Source organism: Bos indicus x Bos taurus, chromosome 4, assembly GCF_003369695.1.
Source record: "Bos indicus x Bos taurus breed Angus x Brahman F1 hybrid chromosome 4, Bos_hybrid_MaternalHap_v2.0, whole genome shotgun sequence".
Taxonomy (NCBI): domain Eukaryota; kingdom Metazoa; phylum Chordata; class Mammalia; order Artiodactyla; family Bovidae; genus Bos; species Bos indicus x Bos taurus.
Genome location: NC_040079.1, coordinates 66,223,268 through 66,250,922, shown reverse-complemented (window position 1 = coordinate 66,250,922; position 27,655 = coordinate 66,223,268). Strand labels below are relative to the sequence as shown.

Below are 27,655 nucleotides of genomic sequence, written 5' to 3'. Positions count from 1 at the left end.
AATAAGTAAAAGCAACTTATTAAAAAACAAACGTAAAAATTGTGAATTTTGCTCTACTGTGAAGTTTTAACAGAAAACCATGTTTTACCATGTTTTGAAATCATTTGTCAACTATGATTTGCAGTATAAACTGATCTGAATCTTTCATAGTTCATTTATGGGCATGAGTCATGTGATTTACATATGAGACTAAGAAATCTTTCAGAGAAGGATATAACAAGAAAAGAAAAGCCTAAGCTTTTAAATTATAGTTGAATTCATTTAAATATTGATCCATCAATTAGATTACAGAAATCATTTTTTTTTATTTCAAAATAGTATATTCAGGCTAATACAGGTCCAGTTTAAAAATATTTAAGATTATGTTTCCACATTTAAAAAGAGACCAAATCTGTAACTGTAAACTAGAGCACTTATGATGGCCATATAATTCAACAAAATATTTTACATACAGAAATTCTAAAATACATATGGAAAATATTTTCACATTTGCTACTTTTGTTTTTTTCATTTATTTTAAAAAATCATACAAGGTACTTTGTGGTATGACTGCAGAATAGACAACAAAGGAAAAGTACTGTGAATATAAATATGAGATTAAAATTCTATCAATTAATGCTCTCTGTTACAGAGAAACATTATTATAAAAGTGCTAATATCATCATTGTAAATAGCAGGATACACAAATATTAGACAAACAGTTTGGCAGAAAATTTTTGCAGTATAACAGATATACTATTTTAATGATTCCAGGTCATTAGAAGGTTTTATATATCAATATAAAGTTGATACTCTTACATCCTAATATATATACATGTTAACTTTGGATATATGTAAATATTCAGATTCTGGTTACTAAGAAATAGTAGAAAGATGTTCTCATGTTTCATTTGTTACATCAAAAATGCTCTTTGGGCCAGGAAGATAGACAGCTGTTGACTAGAATTCTATTTAAGCCTGACAATTTAAGTGTGTGTGTGTGTGTGTGTGTGTGTATGTGTGTTTAAAGAGCACTAAAAGGGGATTCAAGAGTTTGCTAATTTTTTTTTAAGCCTTTTAAGTAATGATATAAGTGGAAACTAGATTTCATCTCAAAGGAAAAATTGTTGGTGACATACCCATGCTTTAGGTTTTAAAATCTTAAAAGCCTAGATTTGCTAAAAGGCTTCCTAAAAATATGCATTTGTTTTTACTATCAATTTGATATTCAATTGGAATAATAAAAAATAACTATTCATCCAAAGATATACTTCCAAATTTCTACAAAGGTATTACATTAAATCAAACCAAACTGCAAGTTGGGGATATCAAGCTTAGCAGAAGAGCATGTAGTAGGAAAACGCCCTCTCCTTTTCATCTGTACCACACAGTCTCTATGTCTTAGTAACTTACTAAGTCTTAATAAGTAACTTAATAAGTCTTATTTCTTTACACTTAAGGATCTTTATAACCCACCATTTGGGTTTAATGTAAAATTGCAATACTGAAATTTGGTCATAGTAATGGATGTCAAGATTCCCACTGCACTGGAAGGAATAATTGGTATTTAAGGTTAACTGTGCTTATAAATATTGGGGGGTTTGCTTCTTAACCAAATAACCCTTCCCCTTGCAAAATACTTAAAGCTCTCAAAAGAAAAGTGTTTGAATAAATCAAAATCAAAATGCTGAGATTTTAATATAAAATTTTTCCTAATTTAAGTGCAACTTTTCAAAAGTACTCCACATTGTTTATAAGATATAGCTATTTTAATAAAGCATTGTTTTTAATCAAAACTTTATCATAACCTCTAAATTATGTAAAAAAAAAAGCTTATTTTTAGTTAACTTAAATTTTATAGTTTTTTTAAAGAAAGATGTATTGCCACAACTAAAGAAAATACATACATGAGGCATTTTTCTTGTAACTGCTCAAGGGCACAGTCAGCTCAGGTTGGTCACCTAAAACTTGGTCCTAAAGCTAATTCATTCAAGCAGCAGATGAATCACTCATCCCAAGAGGCCTCCTTCAAATGCCACATTCTCCTCGAAGCCTTCTGAATATTCCCATAGACATTAGCTCTTCCTTTCTGTGTATCCCTACAGCCTTTTGAGTTTCTCTCTCTCATAATCATGACTTCCATATGCCTGTGGGCTGGCTTATTCTTTACAAGTCTCTTTGCCTAAACTTTCCTCTGCTTCTCTGGATGGCAGCTGAATGCCATCCATCTCGGCGCTGCAGCAGCTCACACACAGCAGGCACTCAGTGTCTGTTGAACAAGCAGAGCATAGACACAAACTCTAGGTGCCCAATGCTTGTGTGGGTGTGTTTCTCAAAGTTTACCCTAAGGAATGCTTACTTTTAACCACTGTAAAAACATACAAAATGAATTGTCTGATTTAAATAACCACCAGAAAAGAATACATTTGGAGCAAGGGGCTCCTAAGACAGGTTAAAAGAAACATAGAGAAATAAGTATAAAAAGGAGGAGACATTTTGTATTTTTTTTTTCTTTTTTTCTGTTTGTGGCCAAAATGTCCCTCAGTCACTGCAACCTATTAACAAGTTTAAAAGTAGTTAAAATTTCACATATTAAACCATGTGGACTTGGTTAGAGGGAGAAAAAAAGGCTTTCAGAGATTACCTAAAATAATGAGTTAACAGTGCAAGTACTGGGTTGTTTGATGAGAATTTTACCACATGCTTTTCTTTTACCTCAAAAGAAAAAACTTCAAATACTCTCCAGTTTTAAGGCAAACAGAAGATAAATACTTAGGAAGGAAAACAAATCCCGCAGCACTCCATGCAGATCTCCAGGCAGTCTGACGATTCACAGCAGGCGTCCATGATGCCGCAGTCCATGTCACAGGGGCAGTTACAGTCATCCCCCACTTCATCTCCACAGCAGCAGCAGCAGGCTTCCGAGGTGCAGATGCCACACGAGGCTTGTCCCAGGACAATGTTGCAGAGCGTCAGGAATTCACAGAACAGGCAGGCCAGGATACAGTGGACACAGCAGTCTTCATTTTCAGGTGGGAGGAGACCACAGTCAGAGAAAGAAGGAACACAAAATATATAAATCATCAGTAAACGGAATGATACTTGATGAAAGGAAGTAATCCAGAACCTAATGACCTGCGGTCCTAGAAGTCTTCTGTGGGTTGGAAGGATGAAAAGAAACAGGTTAAATTTTAGATGAACAATCTTTAGAAGCAGATATTGCATTTGGTGGGGAGGGAAAGACTGTATATACATGTGTGTGTGCCTGTGGGTTAGAGTATTACTCAGGGTGCACTGGTCCGTGGTTCTAGGTTCTACCCCTCTATGCCTCTCATCCCTCTTCCCTATATCCTACTGCTCTCTGCTAAATGACAGGAAAGTCCTTCAGAAAACAAGTTACTGCAATGTCGCCACCTGCTCTAAAACTGCAAGGAAAAAAAATTTAAAATGATACATTCAGTATGTTATTGAATAATTAATTCAACAGCTAAATTGGAATCCATTAAACTGGGATCAGCATATTTTATTTCCCAATAAAACTGGCTCAATTTTATGGTCCCTGATTTTTTTGGTTTCACAAGAATTAAAAACAGACCCTGGCCCCAACCATTGTTTCCGGGATAGTTCTGCCTATCTCTAACAAAGGATACATACCTTAGCAAATGTGAATAATGACACAGTAACACTGCTTTCCCACTTCCTGTGCATGAAGTACTTTACTGAGACATCTCTAATGATGCCTTTTTGAACAACTAATGTCATGAACTGATAGAAAGAAGTGAGAATTTAACAGATTACAATCTAATAAATTTAGTACACCATATTCTAAGCTTCTTTCCTCAGAATTTTGGGTCAAGTAAAAGGAGCAACTGAAGAAAATGTCTATTTCCAGAAGACTTTAACACATGCAATAAAATAATTTTAAGACCAATGTTATAAGACATTTGTCTTATTTCAGAAATATTTATGAATTTTTAGCAGGACTATTTATATAGGTGTGTGTTTGTGTTCCTTTCCTTCTTTAAAAATTTCATATGATACATGCTTTAATGAGGGGATTCTGCTTCCAAGAACAGCAACAGACAGTACAGAACAATCCCCTATCTATATCCCACTGTGACATGACGTGTGTGTTTCTGTATTTGGCTTTAAGATTGAGTGCCTTTGATGGAGTTTCATCAAATTGTGTATTCATTCCATCATAACCACCCCCCCCACCTCTGAATATTCCGTTTCTCTGTAGTCTCTAACTTAGTAGCATCTATAAATTTGTAAAAGAGGGAAATGTGGGAAATACATACTTTACATCCCAGATGGCAAAAAGGAGGAGGGTCAGGAAAAACTCAAAAAGGAAACTCCAGAGTTGTTTGTAGACTTAAAGGCTGGGAGTTCCCTGCTAACTGGGCTTTCACTGCCATGGTCCAGGTTCAATCCCTGGTCAGGGAGCTGAGATCGTGCAAGCTGCCTGGTTCACCCAGAAGAAAAAAAAAAAAGGCTAAAAAAATACATTGGTGTTTCCTCCCATCCTTCTCAGGGCCAAGCCCACTCTCATATAAAATGGTCTATGGAGCAACCGGAAAATGATCACAGAATTCTAAAACTGTGAGTTTCTGTCTTCCTCTAATGTTTTTAGTAGTGCAGTAGTCCTCCACATTCCAAGACCCCCAGTGGATGCCTGAAATCATGGATAGTACTGAACTCTATACATACTCTTTTTCCCCCATGCATACATACTTACGATGAAGTCTAATTTATAAACTGGACAAAGAGATTAGCAGTAACTACTAGTAAAATAGAATAGTTATAACAATTTTCTATAATAAAAGTTATGTGAATGTAGTCTCCCTTGAAATATTTTATAGAAATTTAATGCCTTTTCCATCTTAACTATACACTTATTATGCACTGTGGCCATACCTTTTACAGTTTGAGGTGAAATAACAAAATTATGAATTTCTTTTCCCTTCTTCACAATTTCACAGATAGAAGATTCATTCTTACTGTAGACTTTAGCAACCTCAGTGTATAATTTGTGTGTGTGTGTGTGTCTTTCCTTATTAAATTGAGAACTTTCACCTATTTACTCAAAGTACTTTACAGTTTCTTTGTGGCATGTATGAGTTGCCCGGATCAGTACTCTTGTGCTTTGGAGCTGTCATTGTGTAAAATCAAAGTTACTTGAACACAAGCATGGTGATATTAAGACAGTTGGTCTGAAACCAAGAGGGCTGCTACATACAAACAGGTGGAACACACTGCACAAAGGGATGATTCGTGTTTTGGGTGGGATGGAGGGGGTGGCATGAGATTTCGTCATGCTACTTGGAGCAGCGTGCAATTTAAAACTTATGAATTTTATTTCTAGAGTCTTCTATTGAATACTTTGGTACTGTGAGTAAATGAAACCACAGAAAACAAAACCACACATAAGGGGGGGCTACAGTATCCAATCATAACAAGAGAACAGCGAAATCAACTCCATGGATCCAAGTCCGTAGTCTTGGGAAGTCCTGGGTTTCTAGAGAGCCTCTACTTTCCCTGTTTCTACATTCCTTCTATAAACTTTTAGCCTGATATCTTATGTGTCTCAGTTCAGTAGAGTTTATCTAGGATTACATTATCATCATGATTTGTAAAATATCTGAAACATTATAGAGCTGACTTTATTATTATTCCTATTAAGAAATTCGTGTTTAACTGGCAAGCAAGCCAGTTCTATTCAATATGCCTTCAAACAAATACCCGTATTAACTGATTCTAAGGACACGTCCAACCTTAACTTTGTATTCTGCTATGGGATGGCCTGTATTTCAAAACTAAGAGGGGAATCCATAAGAACTTACTTGATGCTGAAAACCTTAAGCACAGTTATTGAACATTAGATTATTTATGGACTAATCATGAAATCAAAGTATATGTAGTGAACTTATCTTGAAGGGGAAAGAATGGCCTTAGAATGGCCTTCCCACCAGCCTTAGAAATAGAGGGTTACAATACCTTTGAAGCTCTCTTTGGTCCCTTCCTAAGTACATCTTCCTCTTCCCTTGCTTTTTGTTGTACTTTGTACTACAATGAATGTGTAAATATCCCTACATAACCTATCAGAAAGGAAATGATACCACATAAATTCCTGTAACACTTTTCTCAATATTATGTATTTCAGATTTACCTTTCTTAATTCTTGTAGTTAAAGTTCACTTGTTTTACATTATATTTATCCATCCTATTTAGGAGTATTCTGGTCATTTCCAGTGCTTTGCTATTCCAAACATTAATGTTTGAAACAGGTTTGTGCAAGTCTCCTAGAGCCAACTTGCTAAATAACTGACAGTAGAATTGCTGGGTTCTAAGATGCACATATATTTAATCAAGTTAGGTAATACTGCATTTGTTTCTAAAGTGACTGCTCCAAAATGTATTCCCACAACCAAGTATGAGAATGCTCACTGCTCCACATCCTCACCAATCTTTGAAAATGTCATATTTTTAAAACTTTGAAACTTTCATATATACCAATTTGTTGCATGTGAAATGGCATCTCATGGTGGTTTTCTTTGCATTGCATTTACTTGTTTACTAATAAATTTGAACATCTTTTCATGCTTTTGGCCATTCATGTTTCCTCTTCTTTGAAACAGATGTTCATGTATTTCCCTCACTTTTCTATTGAATTGCCTGTTTTTATTATCGACTTGTAGAAGTTCTTCATGTAGTGAAGACATCCGTCCATCAGTCCTTTGTCAAATACGATTGTCCTCTCTTAGTACTGACTTTTTGAAGTTAAGAGATAAGATGCACATGAGCTAATGTTTAGACTGAGAGTTTGAAGTGATGAAGAGAAATTCAATCAAATCTTTTCTTTAGCTGGAAATACCAGGTGGAGATATCAGATAGACTAAGGTATTTGAGAAGACTCTTGAGAGTCCCATGGACTGCAAGGAGATCCAACCAGTCCATTCTAAAGGAGATCAGTTCTGGGTGTTCTTTGGAAGGAATGATGCTAAAGCTGAAACTCCAGTACTTTGGCCACTTCACGCAAAGAGTTGACTCATTGGAAAAGACTCTGATGCTGGGAGGGACTGGGGGCACGAGGAAAAGGGGACAACAGAGGATGAGATGGCTGGATGGCAACACCGACTCAATGGACGTGGGTTTGGGTGAACTCCGGGAGTTGGTGATGGACAAGGAGGCCTGGTGTGCTGCAATGCATGGGGTCCCAAAGAGTCGGACACGACTGAGCGACTGAACTGAACTGAACTGAAGGATGTAAAATGGAAGACTGACGAGTTTGGCTAATGAGTAAGTGAAAAGAGGAGGTGTTAACAAATTTGGTGGTAGAATGAAATAGAAAAGTTTTAGTGTCTTATTCAGAACAAGGGAGTCCAGCCATTCTGATATACAGAACAGGAGGGGAAACCAATAAGTAGTCAGGAAGGAGTGACTGAATGTGAATGATATGAAATCAGCTGCTCTCAAGATGAAGAGGAACGAGGGTGACAGTCACAGCTAAACCATTCATAGCCGCTCAGAGAACATATTCATTTGAGAATTAAAATCTGTTCCAGATCTTAGACAATAGTGACAGTTGTTATACAAAAATCAGAAGCCCTAAGCCAAGAACAGATTCTCTCCAAACTTTTTCTAGTTAGCTAACAAGATCTACAAAGAATTTAATTCTGTTAAACTTTGTATTTTTAGTAAACATGAAAAAATAAATTCTTAGTGCTAAACAGATCAAACACTCCTAGACTGTGTTCAACAACATAGTGTAACTTCTATAACGGATACCAATGGTGGTTTTATGTAGAATAATAAGCCTAGCATTAATGAAGGAAAAGCATTTATTAATTAATGTGTTATCTTAGAAGAGACATTTTTACCACTCTTGTACTTTATTTATGAAACTTGGTAATAAATTCTATTTTAAGCTCTTTAAAAACATTAATTCATTTGATTCAAATAACATCTCTAAGAAGCAGTAATGGTATTATCCCCATTTTACCACAGATAGATTTTATAGAAAACTTAGGCCGCTGCTGCTAAGTCACTTCAGTTGAGTCCGACTCTGTGAGACCCCACAGATGGCAGCCCACCAGGCTCCTCTGTCCCTGGGATTCTCCAGGCAAGAACACTGGAGTGGGTTGCCATTTCCTTCTCCAATGCATTAAAGTGAAAAGTGAAAGTGAAGTCGCTCAGTCGTGTCCGACTCTTCATGACCCCATGGACTGCAGCCTACCAGGCTTCTCCATCCATGGGATTTTCAAGGCAAGAGTACTGGAGTGGGGTGCCATTGCCTTCTCCAAGAAAACTGAGGAGATCTGCTCAAAGTCACAGAGGCAGGAAGTAGCAGAACCAGGATTGGAGCCCACATGATCCCCCTCTATCATCCATGGTCTAATCCAGCAGCCTATGCTGCTGGGATGGGAATAACTACTTTTAACACTTCGTACATCTTCCTGGAGGAGGTCAGTTATAAATAACTAATTTCTGCTGATTTGTCTTGCTGATCTTGTTTTCAGCCTCAATTCATGTTTTCTTTCTAAAGATGAATTTTAGTTTTAATGAAGATCTGATAGTAAATGTTATCCTCAAGAAAGAGCAAAGTTGATGAGTTGGAGAACTCATAAATTTCCAGTCACATTGGTGAAATAGACAAAAAAGGGTAGGCAGCCAAGACAGAGATGGTGTCTCAATCAAAAGTAATCTAAATTTAAAACTTAAAAATTAATGTATGAACAGGAGCAATGTACAGAGTAAATAGGAACTCTACTGGTATACGGTTATGACAGATTTTTAAAAAGCTTTTTTTGCAAATATTAAAACTTACAAAAATAGTTATCGTATCCTGCCTAATTTACTGGAAAAGCACTTTGGGCTGCTCTGAAAAATCAAATCTGAAGAAGCCACAATTCAAAATTCATTTCAGAGATTAAAGTGATATTAAGCAAGGTGCATTCATGGAGAAATCTACCAAAACCACATCCATTTTCTACTTTATAAGTAGAAAACTACTCAGATATGACAACAAAAAAGGAACAAGCCAAAAAATGAATTCCTAAATCCTATCAAATCAGTGTAATAACCTGATTTGTATTCCTTGCCAAAAGGATTTTTCTTTCCAGTTGTGTTCTGGAAACAGTAGTTTGATTGCAACTGGAGGTAACGAAAAGGTTAAAATAATCTAAGAAGAAATAGCAGTTATAGTTTACCACCCCTCTCATCCCCAGGGGGATGGAAAATCATAAAAGGCATTAAGTTGTTGGTTTTATGTGAAGCAAAGAGAGGATTATAAGAATTAACAAACTAAGAAGACTTAAATGGAGAAACAAACTAAAAAAGATGAGTCCTCTGCATCCATGTAGTTCACCGTCAGAAATAATTGTTTTTCCCCCTGTTCTTGTGGTTTTTCGTTTTTATGGTTTTATTCGGTCATATTTGTAGTTTTTTGCCAAAAGCGTTTAACCTTTGAGAAGCCAACTAGGTTCTGGGAAGGATGCCTTTTCCAAACTGGGCCCAAAAGAATTGCACAATTCAGTGTATTACTGAGAGGAGAATTCAGCACAAGACTGACAGCTACTGTAAATTTAGGAAAACAAAGAAAAAAATCAGCAGCCAAGGAGCTAAAAAAGAAAGCATACAAGGAAATATTTGGCACAGTGTTTGATTAAAAAAAAAAAAACACTATTACGGATTACTTGCAGACACAAACCCAAACAAAATCTTTGAGTCCTTTGGAAGGTCATCAATGTTAAATCCATGCAGCTGGCATATCTGGCAAGGGTCTGTTATAGCTTCCCAATGCCATGAAGCTAACAACTGAACCTTACTTAAACAGCATTTTAGATGACTGGTGGAAGTATCTGTGACTGATTTGAGGCTCTTTGTTCTCTTTAAAATGAGATTGAGATTTATTTTTGTAAGGATACATGAGTTTAATAATAAAATTATCCCAAATTGATTTGCCCAAATCATTGGTGGCCCCAAATACTAGGCAAATATGAGAAAAGCAATTTGTTATAGTGAAAGGAACCCAAAGAGCCATCAGAAAACTCTGCACAGTAAACTCAGCTGTATTCTAAATAAGTCTATTTTTTTAGTTTCCTTCTTTTAAGATGTGGTATGACAGGTGCTTTGAATTTCTTGGAACAAAGACACCAAACAGCAGAGTACAGGGAAGGGCAAAGAACAGTGAATTCTGAGAATAACCCACAACCCATTTTTGAGCAAAGGCAGGTTTGTATGTGTCTTATCTTGAGTAATCTCTAATAACATTTCCTATGACTGAAAATGCTTGAAAATACTTTCTTAATCAGGTCTCCATCATGTAAACTATATACAAAGAAATGGGTTCATTATTTTTTTTCCAACAGGCCAACAATATGCCAAGGAGCAAATACAGATTGAAACATGAGCAGTCAGTTATGTGTAATTACTAATTCAGGAAACTGTGTTGTGATCAAACCTGACTCTAGCTTTACAGAGTCAGAGAACCCATAGGTGACTCCATGTCTTTAGCTGCTGAGGCTCACATCCACCCTGGGAGGACAAAGAGCGACTCACCATGCAGGGTAAGAGGCATTCCTCTACCCAGATACTGCTTTGCTGCAACTGTTTCTCAATAAAATCCAAAAGCAGGATGAAAGTGGGTTTTGGTCATCCTGAATCGCAGCCAGGATGGCTAAGTTAGTATCTGGCCTCTGTGAAAGTCAGCTGTGAGGGATGAGATGCAGACATCTCCAGGGAGTTCCGCTCTTCAAGTGATTGTGGGGGCAGGAAATATTTACTAAGACGGCACGGTAGCTCAGCTCCAAGGAGCTGTGTGTCTTCAAGCCAGAGGACGCACGGCATTCTGGCCTACGGCCCTAGAATGACCTGCTGCTTGCATAAATTGGCCTGAAGTACGCCTCCCACACAGAGCCCTCTGGCACACTGCTGTCCCAGCGAGGCCATGCATCTTAGCCAAAACACAGTCAAGATTTTCCTAGTAGGGAAGAAAGTGAGATAGGTCAGGAGGTAAAAGAAAGAGAGCAAGTTACGTTTTCCACTGCAGCACCAAGACCACACTTAGAGAAACAACAATAACCTTTACTATTATCTTTCCTCAATGAACTCAAAAGACCTGGAGGAAAAACAGCACCATTCTCCCCCACCCCACAGACAGACTCCTTGATCATTTTCCTAACACGTGTCCAAGTCCTGGCGTCCCTTCTCCTCCTATGGGAAGTGCATTCATATTTTAAATTACAGTAAGTGGAGAGCAGTTTTTTTTTTTTATTCTCTTCTTTGTTGATCCTGCTGCTTGATTTGCTGCTGATTGATTAAAACATTCCAAATTCTCAGGAGAAATTTGATCCACTGATTATTGGTCATGACTTAACTGTAACCCTGATTCACGTAGTCCTTTCTAGAGTCACCTTTTATAAAGTCTAAGAAGGAAACAAAAAGTGCAACAAAAAAAGTTTCCTGGGAGCTTTAGACAGAAATCTGCCAGGGAGCAAAATGCTGAATTAGTAGAAGTGTTTAATTTAAAACATATTAAAAGAAAAGTATGTGGGCAGTGAGGCAGCAAAAGAAAAGTGAAAAAATATCAATGGTGCAAGTATTATTTATTTTAGTTTATTGAATCTCTACATATTTAAAATCATATATTTGATAGCTGATAATAAGTTACTATTCTCAAAGGGTTAAGATAAGGATTAAAAGAGACAACATAACAAAGTACTCAGTAAAGAATTTATCATGTAAGTACTTAATAAATATTATTACTGTGATAACAATGATGACGATGGTACAATATTTATTCTAGAGAGGCTACAACTCTCCATCTTTCAATGTATTGTTCACTCTGATTACCACACCAAAATAGAGCCATTCTATTTTAACCTAAGGAGGTTTATTAAAGGCTCTGTTCTTAGTTCAAATACTTAAAAAAGAGACTCAAGAAGGCAATTCTAAGAGAATTTGCAGAAGAGTGGAGCAGAAATCTGCCTGGAAAGATTTAGTCAATCTTGTGTGTTTGGCTACAGCAGGAGATTTAAAAATAATAATCTTTTCCCATATTTAAACTATTATCCATTTATTTTCTCAGGAAGCTAGAAAGCAAAGACAGTAAAACCATACTTGAACCTACTCAGTGCTGACTTTATTAGTTGGCCAGCTGAAATATCTCTAATCCAAAAAGTTTAATTAATAGGAAGGTTGACTTTAACTTTTGGATAACAAAATCTACTTTAGATCTTAAAAGCATTTTCCTAGAAAGAATCACTACATAAACAGTCTGCTAAAGTTGGTCACAATATTATCTATGTTTAGGACAAAAAATAAGTATAAGAAAATATGTATTTGTATAAAAATGATGTAAGAAATCTCTCCCAAAAGCTTAATATTTTCTCATTTTTATTTTTGCCACTGTGCTTATTTTACAATTTACCTTTCAGCCTCACATTTTCTGATTTGTGCTTGTTTAAATATTGTGCCAAGGTATATAATGAAAAAGAATCAGCATTTTTTTTAAGCCATGTGGGTATCCTACTTGGGTTATCTTATAACAGGTGATAATGGTGATAATACTATAAATAGTAAACAGTAAAATAACACTTTTGCCATATGGGATTCTATTTATTCATTTTTATTGATGTATAATTTACATATAGTATATTAGTTCCAGGTATACAGTATAATGATTCCATATTTGTATATGCTGCAAAATGATCACCATAGTGTGTCTCAGTAAAATCTATCATCGTATATAATTATACATATTTTTTCTTTCAGAGAAACTTTCAAATATGTAATACAGTATTATTGATTATAGTCAATCCACACAACTTCTTTATTTTATAGTGCGAAATTTATAGCTTTCGACACCCTGTAACCATTTTATCCACCGCCCCCCTCCCTACCTCCAGGCTCTGGCCACCAGCAACCTGGTCTTTTCAAATATAGCTGTTGTTAAGATGCCACATATAAGACCATAATGATATTTCGTCTTTGTCTGATTTATTTCATTTAGCATAATGCTCTGAAGGCCCATCCATGTTGTTGCAAATGGCAAGATTTCCTTCTTTTTAATGGCTAAATAATATTCCATGGTATAATATACACCGTATTTTCTTTAACAATTGATCAATCAGTGGACACTTAAGGCTATTTCCATATCTTGGCTATTGTAGATAATGCTGCAATGAACACTGGGGTATGTTTTTGAATTCGTGTTTTTATTTTCTTTAGATGAATATCTGGAAGTGGAATTGCTGGATCGCATGGTCACTCTATGTTGAGAAAACTCCATACTATTTTCTGTAGTGACTACTAATTTACATTCTCTTCTATAGTGCACAAGCTTCCCTTTTCTCCACAATCTTACCAACTCTTATTTCTTGTCTTTTAGAAAACAGCCATTCTAATGGGTGTGAAGTGATATCTCATTGTAGTTTTTAAATCATATTGTTTCTTTGCTATTGAGCTATAGGAATTATTTATATATTTTGGATATTAATCCAAATTTGCATATACTTTCTCCCATTTAGTAGACTGCCTTTTCATTTTGTCGCTGGTTTCGTCTTGAATAAACTTTTTAGTCTGAAGTACTCTTACTTGTTTATTTTTGCTTTAAATGCAACACCTTTGATTTTTGGATCAAATCTAAAAAGTCATCACCAAGACCTGTGTCAAGGATCTGACTACCTATGCTTTATTCTAGGAGTTTTATAGTTTCAGGCATTAAATTCAAGTCTTCAGTCTTATAATAATTTTTGTCTATAGTATAAGATAGTGGTTATGTCTTTTGATATAACCAGTGTCGTTCTTTTGAATGTGGCTATCCAGTTTTCACAGCATCATTTATTAGTGTCTGTCCTTCCCCTGTTGTATATTCTTACCTCCTCTGTCATATTAATGGACCATATATCTGTGGGCTTATTTCTGAGCTCGCTCTTCTGTTTCATCAGTTAATGTGCCTGTTTTTATGCCAATACCATACTGCTTTTTATTATAATTTTGTATCATAGTCAAAATCAGACCACATGATTTCTTGGTTTTGTTCCTTTCTTAAGATTGCTTTGACTATTCTGGATCTTTTGTAGTTCCATACAAATTTCAAAATTGCTTGTTCTATTTCTGTGGAAAATGCCATTGGTATTTTGACAGGGATTGCACCAAATCTGTATATTGCTTTGGATAGTATGGACATTTTAATATTATTAATTTTTCTAATCCATAAGCACAAGTATCTTCCCATTTATTTTTCTTCAATTCCTTTCATCAATGTCTTATAGTGTTCAGTATAGAGGTCTTTCATTTCTTTGGTTAAATTTATTCCTGGGTATTCATTTTGATGTAGTTATAAATGGGATTATTTTAAGTTTGATAGATTATTATTAGTGTACAGAAATGGGACAAACTTTTTAATATTAATACTGGATACAACAACTTCATTGACTTCAATGATTAGATCTAATAGTTTTTGGAAGTGTCTATACATGGTTTTCCATATATCCATAAGATCATGTCATCTGCAAACAGAGGCATTTATACTTCTTTTTAAATTGAATGTCTACTTTTTCTTGCCTAATTTCTCTGTCTAGGGCTTCCAGTACTATGCTGAATAAAAGTGGTGAGAATAGGCATCCTTGTTTTGTTCCCAGTCCCAGAAGAAACCCTTTCAGCTTTTACTGTTGAATATGTTAGTGGTGGGCATATCATATATGGCCTGTATTATATTTAGGTATGCTCCCTCTATGCCTACTTTTTTGAGAATTTTCATCACAAAGGATGTTGAATTTTGTCCAATGTTTTTTCTACATCTATTGAGATGATCATGATTTTTATCCTCCATTTTGTTAATGTGGTGTATCACACTGATTGATTTGTGGATGCTGAATCACATACTTGTATCCCTGGAATAAACCCCAGTTGATCGTGGTGTAAGATCCTTTTGATGTATTGAATTCAGTTAGCTATTGTTTGGTTGAGGATATTTGCATCTTCATCAAGGATAGTGTCCTGTAATTTTTTTTTTTTTTTTGGTGTCTTTGTTTATTTTAGGTATCAGAGTAATGCTGGTCTCATAAAAATGTGCAAGTATTCCCTCCTCTTCTATTTTCTGGAAGAGTTTGAGAAGGACTGGTATTCATTCTTCCTTAAAATTTTGGAAGAATTCACCAATAAAGCCATCTGGTTCTAACTTTTGTTTATTGGAAGGATTTTTTTTTTTTTTTTTAAATTTTCATTACTGATTCTATCTCCTTCCCCAAAATAGGTCTTTTTGGATTTTCTTCTTCTTCTTGACTCAATAAGCTGCATATTTCTAGAAATTTATCCAAGTTGTCTATTTTTTGGAATATAATTGTTCATAGGATCCTATGTTCCTTTATATGGTATTATTTATGTTTACTTTTCTGATTCTGAGTCATCTCTCTTGGTGAGTCTATCTATTTCACTTATTTCCACTCTGATTTTTGTAGTTTTCTTCCTTCTACTAACTTTAGACTTTGTTCTTATTTTTCTAGTTCCTTGCAGTATAAATTAAGCTGTTTGAGATTTTTCTTGTTTCTTGAGGTAGGCATTTATTAGTATATACTTTCCACATAGAACTGCTTTTGCTTTGTCCCATAAATTTTGATATGTTGTATTTCCATTCATTTGTCTCAAGGTAGTTTATTTCTCTTTTGATTTCTTCTTTGACTCACTGGTTATTCAATAGCATGTTGTCTAATCATTGCACATTTATGAATATTCCAGTTTTTATATATATATATATAGATAGTTGATTTACAATGCATTAATTTGTGTACAGCAAAGAGATTCAGTTATACAACTATACATATATATATTATATATATAATTTTTCATATTCTTTTCCATTATGGTTTGTCACAGGATTTTGGATATAGTTCCCTGTGCTATACAATAGGACCTCATTGTTCATCTTATATGTAAGATTGCCTCTGCTAACCTCAAACTCCCATTCCTTTTCTTTCCTACCTCACCTCACACCCTGAAAACCACAAGTCTGTTCTCTATGTCTGTGAGTCTGTTTTTGTTTCATAGATGTGTTTATTTGTACAGAATTCTGAATTCTACATGTAAGTGATATAGTATTTGTCTCTCTGGCTTCATTTAGTATGATGATCTCTAGGGCCATCCATGTTGCTGCAAATGGCATTACTTCATTCTTTTTTATGGCTGAGTAGTATTCCATTGAATATATGTACCATATCTTCTGCTGATGGACATTTAGGTTGTTTCCATGTCTTGGCTACTGTAAATAATGCTGCCATGAACACAGGAATGCAAGTAATCTTTTCAAATTAGTCTTGTCTGGGTATATGCCCAGGAGTGGGATTGTTGGATCATATGGCAACTCAACTTTTAGTTTCTTTGAGGACCTCCATATTGTTTTCCATAGTGGCTGCACCAATTTACATTCCCACCAACAGTATAGGCGGGTGGGTTCCTTTTTCTCTCCACACTCTCCAGCATTTGTAGACTTTTTAAGGAGGGTCATTCTGACTGGCGTGAGGTAGTACGCTGTAGGAGTCCCAGTGGCTATCAGAGGCAGGTGATATACAGATAACTCTGGGGAGCACGCATAAGAATCAAGGTATTCAGTCATGTCCAACTCTTTGTAACCCCACAGACTATACTCCACCAGGCTCCTCTGTCCATGGAATTCTCCAGGCGAGAATATTGGAGTGGGTAGTCATTCCCTTCTCCAGGGGATCTTCCCATATCAGGGTTTGAACCTGGTTTTCCAACATTGCAGGCGGATTCTTTACCATCTGAGCCACCAGGAAAAGCCCCAGAGAAGGGTACAAGTTCCCTTAATGGGAGATACCAGTGAACTGGATGGAGGGGAACACAGAGATGGTGCCCGCCAGCCTCTGTCCCCAGAGAGAACTTCAATAGGCCCTAGATGTGTGTGTATTACATGCTTGTCCCTCGGGTTGACATTTAAAGTTAAGCAAATAGGTCTCGTTCACATATTGTCTGGCACCTCTCAATTGGTTGTCTTTGCACCGGTGACAGGTGAGTCAAAGCAAGCAAGCCCTTTTAAGAGCTATTTTTCAGTCACTGTAACCGTGTGGATCTCATGCAAGGAGAGTATCATTGGTTTTTCAAACCTTATATGTTTTGGGAACTTATCTCTCTGCAGGTCTTAAAAGTCTCTGATATGAGGTTTAAACCCCCTACCCTCAGGGAGAAGCTCCAGGTTTTGAGTTTCCTCTGACTGTGGGTCACTATACCAAGATTTTGTCTCAGCTCCACTTAATTGCTTTGATGTAGGTTTTTTTTCTCATTTGCCTAATGTTTAGGAGTTGTTCAGCTTCCAAACCTCAAGTCTCCAAGGTCCTTTTTACAGAGGAACTTTAATCTTCTTGAGTTATATATTTGGTATGTGTTTGGGAGGAGGTGAGTTTAGGATAGTCTATGTCACCATCTGGAATCAGTACTCCCCATTTGGAATTTTGTAGGCTAATATCAGTGGCTATTCGAGAGTCCCCAGGGTTGGCCATGTGATGTGAGGTTTTTGTGGCAGCATGGGAGTAAACAAACACACTAAGAGGAAGCTGCCAATATCCGCAGGACTGGGACCAGACACAACACCACTTCAGCCACCCGAGCGTTCCTTAGCAGGAGTCCGAGGGGCTGGGGGGCCCCAGCAGTTCCTGCAGCCCCCATGGAGGCAGGGCAGCATCCCAGCAGGACACACAGGCCTCACACAGGCAGGATGAGCCTCACTTGAGAAGGCCCAGGGTGTGCTCCCAGGCCCTGGCAGAGAAGCCAGGCCCCAACCAAAGAGGCTCAGCAGTCTAACAGACACTGCAGGCAAGATGAAGGGGAACAAGCCGAGCAAAACGTTAGGGCAAAATGAGACACCAAAGCACATGTCAAAGCTGTGCACAGGAGGTAAATCCTGTTATTTATGGAATTAATTTGTGAATCAATGATGGCATTGTTCCTCTTCCCACATCGTGTGCTCTCTCCACCCATGTTCTCTCTCAATATCATCCGATTTTCTCTTTTTTTAAGACACCAACACAAGTCAAAGATGAACAGGGCAGCAGAACACTGAAATTATAAGGTATAAATACTTCTACCTTAATTTAGTATACAAACAACTCCAGAGCCAAGAAAAATCTATGATCACATTGTTTGCAATACTCTTTAATCGACAAGAGTAGATAAGCCTGGTTTTCTAATTAAAAAAAAAAAAATCTGTAGCCTTTTTGTAATACTTTAAATTGTGCAAAAGAATATAAAAATTCTCTTTTCAGTACTTGGTTGCTTCCTAATCCTCTGCACCTCATCAAGGCCACTCCCCAGTTGAGGTTTTCCTGCACCACAGCGCATTCCTACTATGACAGTTCAGGCAGTAAATGCCAGAACTACCAAAAGAAATGCTCTAAGTGCCTGTGGTGGTTGTTGCTGTTTGAATGTTTGGTTTTGAGTAGGCTTCTAGCTACAGGAAATGACCTTCTTGGGGGCATAAAAGCAAAGATGTTTCATTTTATAATTACTTTGCTATCTTCAAGAGTAGCACAGCTAAGCATCATCCTGTTTATTAGGATTTGGAAAATTAAAGCCTGTTTTCCAGTCAGTTAAGACAGACTTCAGAGAAGGCAATGGCACCCCACTCCAGTACTCTTGCCTGGAAAATCCCATAGGCTGCAGTCCATGGAGTCGCTAAGAGTCGGACACAACTGAGCAACTTCACTTTGACTTTTCACTTTCATGCATTGGAGAAGGAAATGGCAACCCACTCCAGTGTTCTTGCCTGGAGAATCCCAGGGACAGGGTAGCCTGGTGGGCTGCTGTCAACGGGGTCACAGAGAGTCGGACACGACTGAAGCAACTTAGCAAGACAGACTTAACTGTCACTATTAGGTTCTGTTACCTGACCTTTAACAAGTATTTCACTCAGTGTCCATATGCAAACAGTGAGGCGGGAATGATCTCCAAATTCTTTTCAAGCACTAAGTTTCTATGATTATATAATGTACAATTATCTATAGACAATAGATTCCAAAGTCTAGCTCAGGGTCTTTTCTTGGCCTGGAGCAAAGGCACTGCTAGGCTTAACACAAAGCAGTGTTAAGCACAGCATTCAAAGTTAAGCAGTCAAAGCAGAGCAGAAAGTTAACTGATGCTGAATACAAGTTGAGTCTAAGTTGGGCTAAGTCCCAGGGGCAGATGGTCAGAGGGCATGTTAGGTGAAGAGAAAGCAAAGGTGGATCCAGGTAGTGGGGAGGCTATGTAAAGAAACAGAGGCAAGAATATGATAGTTTTAGAGATAAGAGTCGCTGTCTATTGTTGGAGCAGAAAAACCAGGTAGAAAGCTTAAATTTTCCATTTCAGAAATGGAGAGGCAGGGACAGCATCAGTGGTAGTAATATGGTGTCAGTGGGGTCAAGCAGGATGACTGTGAGGAATAAGAAGGTGAGATTAGAAGGCGTTGATAAGACCCTAGACAAGAAGAAAAGTCAAGTGTGACTTCCTGGCTCTGGAGCCATTTACTGAGGAAAAAACAGAGGTAGTTTGCTTCTGAGAACACTCAAAGGGAGATGCCCAAGAGGTGGCTTGAAACACTGATCTAGAGCTTGGGAGATGGTAAGAGCTGGAGGCTGTAATTCTTAAGAGTGAATAAAATCAAGTTGCCCAGGGAGAACGTCCAGAATGAAAAGAGAAGAGATGTAGAGATGTGAGGGAACGAGAGCGTTTAAGGAAAGGACTGAGTAAGGTGAGTAGCAGAGGAGATTGACAAGAGAGTAGAAACACAGCCGGACTCTTCTTCCCATGCAGAGTGAGGGAAAGTTTCAGAGAACTTTGTTGAAAGAGTAGCAACAAAATGAGACAGTCGCTGTGGAAGGTGGGAGAGGCTGGCTCTGCAGTTTGCTGCTGTATCCAGATACCTGAGGCAATGTGCGAATCAAGGTGAGATCCAAGACACACCGGGTATTTACAGCAGCTTTATGGATATCAAGGCTTTGTGAGTACTACTCAGCTCCTTGGTACAGAGAGAAGGTAAAATGACAGACAATCTAGACTTGGGGTTCTGAAAGGCAAGTATGAGAGAATAACAGAGTCTGAAGTTAGGAGATTTGTCAAGAGATCCAAATATAAATAAATATACATATTCCAAGTATATATTTAAATATTTTATATAAAATACTAGTATATATATTAAATATCATTGCATATATATCCATATATATAATTATAAAATGGTCAACTGGGGTTCAAGAACAAGTATGTTCATATTTATTTCTAACTATATTACAAAGTAACAACAGTAATCAAAGGCACTAGGTTAAAGGGTAAAATAGGACGGCTGTACAGAATTCAGTCCACAAGCCTGGGAACATGACAGACCTGTTGACTTGAAGCTCATTTGCACGCCCTGAGACAAAGCTTCCTTTTGGTTTTCCTTCTCCTTTCACTCTACTCTATAGAACGCATAGAGTAAGCCACCTCCTATGGTAGATAGCTACTACAGATGTTGAAAAGTTCTTTCTACGGTAACTACTCTTCTGTCATTCCAAATGCAATTTCTGCATTCCTCACCGAACATAATTATTAAGAAAAAATAAACTTAACTTCTAGTGTCAAATTTAAATATGTGATGTATAGGGATGTTATTCCCCAAGAGAGTCTGGTTTCTCCAATTTGATTTCCCAAGAGAAGTCAGAGTAGAAATTTAAGCAGGTTTAATATGTCATAGGATATAAGTCCATTTTGCTCTTTTCTTTCAATTATCTGCACATCTCCCCCAAACTCTTGGATTTCTCAATCTTTAGGAGACAACTACTATTTATTTGTATGAATTTTCCCCTTCAAAATAGGAACTTTGATTAGTTTCCCTGAGCAAACTGTTTATTAATTATTCTTTTATTTTCTTCTAATTGGTTCCTGTATCTATTTGATAGATGTCTACCACCTTCCATTTTCCCTTCAGTGTACAAGTAGTAGGGAAGACCTTACATGTTATCAAGAACCTGTGCTGGGAGGGGGGCCTGAGGCCACACTATGCTACCTATCAATTAAAATCCTTTCAGAAGATTAATCTGAAACACATTGTCCACCAGATTGTTGACTTTGATTCTTTCATCTGTTTTCTCCCATACCTATTTATGGAGCATTACATTAAGATCACTAAAACGGTGGAGAAAAAAACCACAGAGTTAATTTTCTCCATGCCCTGGTATTGCTGACAATGCCTTGGTAAAAGAATATCACTAAAATACAAAGACAACTACAAACAACAGTTACTTAAGAATTTAGTATTTAATATGATTTTTAAAGTAGAAATTTGGATATATCTTAATATGAGTAAAAATTAAAAAGTTATTTACAAAAATGTGTTCTCTGTCTTATACAACATGCACACAGAAATGTAAGTATACAAAACAAGTATGTTACTTGTAGTATAAAAAGGAAATTTATACTACAAAGAATGCTTAGGATGCAAAGGGCACTAGGGCAGGGATTCTTATTTATTTGCAATGTCATGGACACAAAATAATATTTTTAAATGTGTAAAATGAAATACGATGATTTCAATGGAAACCAGTTATGTTGAAACAGTTATTATAATTCAGCTTTTAATATTATAAGTACTTCTTTTTTAACATATTAAAAACAAGACCTAGAGATGATCTGATAAGTACTAGGATTTTAAAGTAATGATTAACATAACTAATACTTCATGATTTCTGTAATAACCATAAACTTGTTTATTGCTTTCATCTATAATTAAGTAACATTTAGAATTTCCTTCAAAGTTTAAAGGTTACTGACATTAAGGTTACCCACCCCACCGGCCCCCCATCAACACCATGGGTTCTTCCCAAAGCTAAAAACTTATGAACTGGAGGATCATAAACACAGTTTTCAAATAGCTTCCTTGTGTATTCAACTGAAACTTTCTATAAAAAAAAAAATTTTCATCTTACAAGTTTTTTTCAGAAATATGGGAACTTTATACCATGAGCTCCTCTCTATCCTATTTCATACTATACTAGTTGAGGTTTATACAAATTAAATATAAAAGGTCCTCAAAACTATGATAGTTAAACAGTATATGTAAGTATTAAAAATTACTGAGAAAACTTCTAAGAGAAACTAGTATTTCAGTGTTACCTCAATTAGTTTTAGGATTCAGGCAGTGTCATTTAAGAATGCAATTTAAAAAATCAAATAGCACTGTAACTATATACTCTGAAAGAAATCAACTGAACGAATCTAATTCAACCTAGAAAAAAAATTGTTGTTAAGCCTTGGGTTTTAAGAGAATTTTAGAGTCATATCTTGCAAACATACAAACTAAGAGGCTTCCCTGGTGGCTTAGAGGTTAAAGCGTCTGCCTCCACTGCGGGAGATCCGGGTTCGATCCCTGGGTCGGGAAGATCCCCTAGAGAAGGAAATGGTAACCCACTCCAGTATTCTTGCCTGGAGAATCCCATGGACGGAGAAGCCTGGTAGGCTACGGTCCATGGGGTCGCAAAGAGTTGGATACGACTGAGTGACTTCACAGAAGAATAAAACTATCTGAAAAGAGTATTAAAGTATTATTATTCAAAATGTCATGAATCACTGCCATTTGAGTTCCTCTAAACTGCAATAAATTGTTGAATGAAATCATGCAAAGGGAATAAAATGAGTCAGGAGGGAAAGAAAGAAAAAGAAATAAGACAGCAGGGTGTTGAAAGATCAACAGACAGGTGGACAGAGGTATAGAACGTATGCTTTGGAGAAATAACCAAAAGGAGACAATCAAAATTCTGGACTTGCAAACCAGATCTTTAAAGATGAAGCATCTCTGATGAGTGCACAAAACAGACATACTTCTAGACATGCTCCTGTTCCTTAAGACTCCTTTTTCAAAAATTCTTTGTTCAAAATTAATTTCCCTCCAGTATTACAATTCTCGATTCATAAACATTTGAGTGTCTATTTAGCTAATAAAACACTAGATCTTCCAAGTGTAGAGGGAGTATGGTGGGGCACACACCCAAAGGAAGCAATTGAAGAAAAAAACCTAGTAACAAAACACTAGGAAAAAAAAAAAATTATAACAGCACCAAAGAGAACAATAAGCTACAGTATCTGTAGATAATACTATAAAATATACTATTATCAAAATAGTTTTAAAGACAAAGGAATGTGAACAATCTATTTAGCCTTAAATTTTTGAATTTTCTCTTCTAGATTGTCAATAGGTGGACTACATGGCATGAATTGAGATACAAATTATCCACCAGTATTTTCTTCAGTTCGTCAGAGGAGGTAAATAATTATATTCTATCCTCAAAAAATGGAACTAATTTTTTAAAAGGTGAAAAATACTTTTTGTTAAGGTGGTAAAACTTAGGCTAATGTGAAACACAAAAATAAGAACAATGTTTTGATTTATCATGAGCATCTAAGATAAAAGTTTTATACTGTAGTCACCTGAAATATTTGAAGGCAAATTAATATCATATTTTTCTTGTGTATATACTTCACAAACTACAAGACTCATGAGTCATCAACCAGTTTTCGTCAGAAGATTCCAAACATCCTGCACATTCTGTATCTCTTTCCAAAAATTTCTTCCTTTGAGAACTGTAGTATTATGCAGTGTCTAGTGCTATTATTGTAACTATGAGATAATTTTTTCAAAGTTCTTCTAAAATGAATGGAAACTTCTAGCATATTTTACATCATTACAAATGATGAAACAGTTATAGATGGAAAGTTTGAAAACCTGTAAATCTACCATGTCAAATCCTACTGGTCATTTGAAAGATCACCAGTTAAATAAATAGCAAGTGCTTAGTGTATGAACCTACCAAAGAAGGCAGTGTGAAAGATAATCTCAAAATATGGCTGGCCACTTTCTGGTAATGATCTAAAATCTGAGCAGGATGATGAGATATAGATACAGATATCAATAACTACAGATGGGCTGCCTTCTAATAGATCTCTTCTGCTTCAGCTACTCAAGGACATCCTTGTCCTGCAACATCCACCAGCTACTTCTCTACCAGCTCATTACCAAGAAAATTCAATGTACCCCATCTCTAAAAATATTTTTTTAGCTCACAGCCTTTTTACTATTCTCTTTTATGAACACCCCTTGAAGAGAGTAGCCTAGCTGTGCCATATTTAATTTTCTCTACCACTTCAGTGAGACTTTTGTTCCCATCCCACACCAAAAGTATGAAGGTCACCAATAATCACAGGACGATGTCAATGGTCACTTCTTATTCACCTCACTGGCCTTCTCAGTTGCTATTTGACACATGACCACTCCCTCCAACTTGAAACACAGTCTTTATTGTTTCCTCCTCCATCATTGACTACTCATCCCATTTTTTTTCATAGTGTCTGTTCATTTTCTGACTTATTGAACAGGTCTAGAGCTCAGTTCTTGCATCGCTAATCGACTTTGCTTCCTGGGCAGTAGTTCTTAACCCTGATGCATGTTAGAGTCTTGTGGAGAACTATAGCAGTGGTCACTAATCTTTTTGGCACCAGAGACCAGTTTCGTGGAGGACAGTTTTTCCATGGACTGGTCTGTGTGTGGGAAGGTGGTTTCAGGATGATTCCAGCACGATACATTTATTGTGTGCTTTATTTCTGTTATTATTACATCATTTCCACCTCAGATTATTAGGCATTAGATCCTGGAGGTTGGGGACCCCTGTTCTAAAGGATGCTGAGGCCTTGGTCCCACTCCACTTGAGTTAGGTTCTCTGGGGTCTGTGCCCAGAGAGATATTTCACATTGTACTCCCTTTGTCCAGAAGGTCTTACTTCAGATACCCAGGTGCTGGGATTGAGAACCACAACCCAGGAGATCCCATCCACTGAACATTCTGTACTTTGATGACTCACAAAACATCTCAGAGTGCAGATCTTTCCTCTCACCTTCAAACTCCTCTACCCAACTGCTTATTTCACTGTCCCACTTGGAAAGAAAATGGGCATCTCAAATTGTTCAAAACCAAACCCTGTTCTTCCCACCTCTATTAATGGTAACTCCATACATTCAACTGCTCGGACCAAATAACCTAGAGTCATCCTTAACCCTCGTCTTTCTCTCACACTGAAATATCACCCTTCAATAAATCTTACTCTGCCTTCAAAATACATCCATATACAACACTATCTCACTATTAGCACTCTGATCCAACCCTGTCATCTCTCAGCTGAGTTACTGCAAGAGTCCCACAGCAGGCCCCCAGGCCCTCCTTTGGCCACTGTGTACCTACAGTCTACACTCAGCACGACAGACAGGTGATGCTTAAAAATGGTGAGTCAGATCATGTCCATCATCTGCTCAAACCCTGTCACTGGCTTCCTACCTCACTCAAACCAAAATCAAAATCCTTAAAATGGTTCATTAGGTCCCTCCATAATCTATGCCCTGCTTTACTGTTTAGTTCTTAAAGATATTTCATTTTAGAATAAGACATCTGAAGGTATCTGGGGTCTTTTGTTACCTTCAGGAATAATAAGAGACCTAACTGGTGTTTGTTACCACCTTAGAAACCTGCAAATCCTAACTGTTGTTAGATTCTGAAAAAAGCCCACAAACCAAAGTGATCACTGTGTAAGAGACAATCACAATTAATTTATAGAAGTTAGAGCTTTTGCTTGTGATAGGAATTCAGTGAAGAGTAGACCACATTAAGGTCCGCCCTAGTGGGTCAATCAGTAAAGAATCTGCCTGCAATACAGAAGACCCAGGTTCAATCCCTCTTTGGGAGGATCCCCTGGAGAAGGAAATGGCAACCCACTCCAGTATTCTTGCCTGGGAAATCCCATGGACAGAGGAGCCTGGGGGAGGGGGGCGGGGTACAGTCCTTGGGGTCACAAAGAGCCTGACATGACTTATAGCAACTAAATCACCACCACCAGACCACATTAAAACACAAATTTACTTTAAATACATTTTAAAGTTAAGCTACTGGATTCTGCAGTAATTTCTTTACTCATCTTTCCCACACTTTTCTTCTCTTTAGCTGTGTGTTTACTTGTTTGGGCTCCCCTGATAGCTCAGTTGGGAAAGAATCTACCTGCATTGCAGGAGACCTGGGTTCGATCCCTGGGTTGGGAAGATCCCCTGGAAAAGGGAAAGGCTACCCACTCCAGTATTCTGGCCTAGAGAATTCCACGGACTGTATAGACCACGGGGTTGCAAACAAGTCAGATATGACTGGGCGACTTTCACTCACTTGTTTATGTTCTGTCTTATTTCCTGTCCTATACTATGTGTAAAAGTTACAATTAAATTCAATTAAGGGCCTTATCAATCTAAATTATAAGAAGCTATTAATTTCCATCAGCTTGTGGTCTAAACACAAATCAGGAATTTGGAACTCAGATTCATAAATGTCTGCTGGGTCAGTGTCTTCCATTCAAATGCAATTAATACTTTTGGAATGAAGGAGGAGTGGGGACTTGAGTTAGATGCTTTTTGAGTAACTTTTAGGGGATAACTTGGTATGAAAGTGAAAGAAAGTGAAGTCGCTCAGTCGTGTCTGACTCTTTGCAACCCCATGGACTGTAGCCTCTGTAGCCATCTAACCAGGGTCCTCTGTCCATGGGATTTTCCAGGCAAGAATACTGGAGTGGGTTGCCATTTCCTTTTCCAGGGGATCTTCCCAATCCAGGGATTGAACCTGGGTCTCCCACATTGTGGGCATATGCTTTACCATCTGAGCCACCAGGAAAGCCCAAATTGGTATGAAGACATGATTAGAAAGCAATTATCAATGATACTCCCATAAAGAGTGGAGTCACCTACATTAACAATTCAGTAAATGCTTCTCTGGTTGCTCAGTTCTCATGCATTGATAATGGATGTGTATTTACATAATCCGAACTCTAGATCTATAATGCAAACTCTAGATCTAAACACTAAATATCATTTATTTAAATGATATGCTGGCTTGTCAATAAAGTTATCATTATTACCTTCTTAAATCTTCAAACTTTCCCTCTCTCCTGGATCCTTTCCATCCAAATATAAACAGAAATCTTTTCCATCTTAAAACCTCTTTGGACATTGGCCTTTCTAGAGCTATTGTTATTAGTGTGTTTTATCACATTCCACAACCCGTATCATTCTGACTTCTCTACAAAAATGGCAAAAAAAAAAAAAAAGAAAAACAAAAATGGCTCTTAATTAGGTCACCAAATGACATCCACACGGTTAAATTCAATAGAATCATCTCAATTCTCATCCGACTGAGGTGTCACAATAGCTGGTGCAAGCTTCTCCCTTGACTCAAAGCATTTATTCCCTGGTATCCAGGACACCACCCTCTCCAGTTTCCTGTGGACTCCTCTTGGCCAGATCATCTTCCTCTTCTTTTTGCTTTCTGACCTCTCCCCTAGGCTATCTTATCAGTGCCATAGCCACACTCTGACATCACTTTTAGAGAAAAGTCTGAACTTTCTATGGCATTGTCTCCCCAGTGCTCAAGCTAAACCCACTCTCCCATTCCACCAAGCTGGCTGGCCTCCAGTGATCCCTGAGTCACTCAGTTTTCAGTCATCTGACCTTTGCTCTTAAATCTCTACTTAAGAAATCCCATCCAGATGCATGGTTTCAAATATCTCCTCTAAGAGAACTAATAGAAATTAGTGTGCTTGCTTTTAACTCCTTCTCTGAAGTTCCAGTTATA

The 27,655-nt window shown here is 37.1% G+C and overlaps 1 protein-coding gene across 3 annotated transcripts in view; it reads right to left on the bottom strand.

The window, feature by feature from the left end:
- Positions 1-280: 280 nt before the first annotated feature.
- MDFIC (MyoD family inhibitor domain containing) overlaps positions 281-27,655 on the bottom strand; it is a 98,369-nt gene continuing 70,994 nt past the window's right edge. For all 3 annotated transcript variants that reach the window (XM_027539579.1, XM_027539582.1, XM_027539581.1), the window contains exon 5: positions 281-2,999. In XM_027539579.1, coding sequence (XP_027395380.1) covers positions 2,752-2,999 — 248 coding nt within the window. In that variant the 3' untranslated portion in view covers positions 281-2,751. The remainder of the gene's footprint in view (positions 3,000-27,655) is intronic.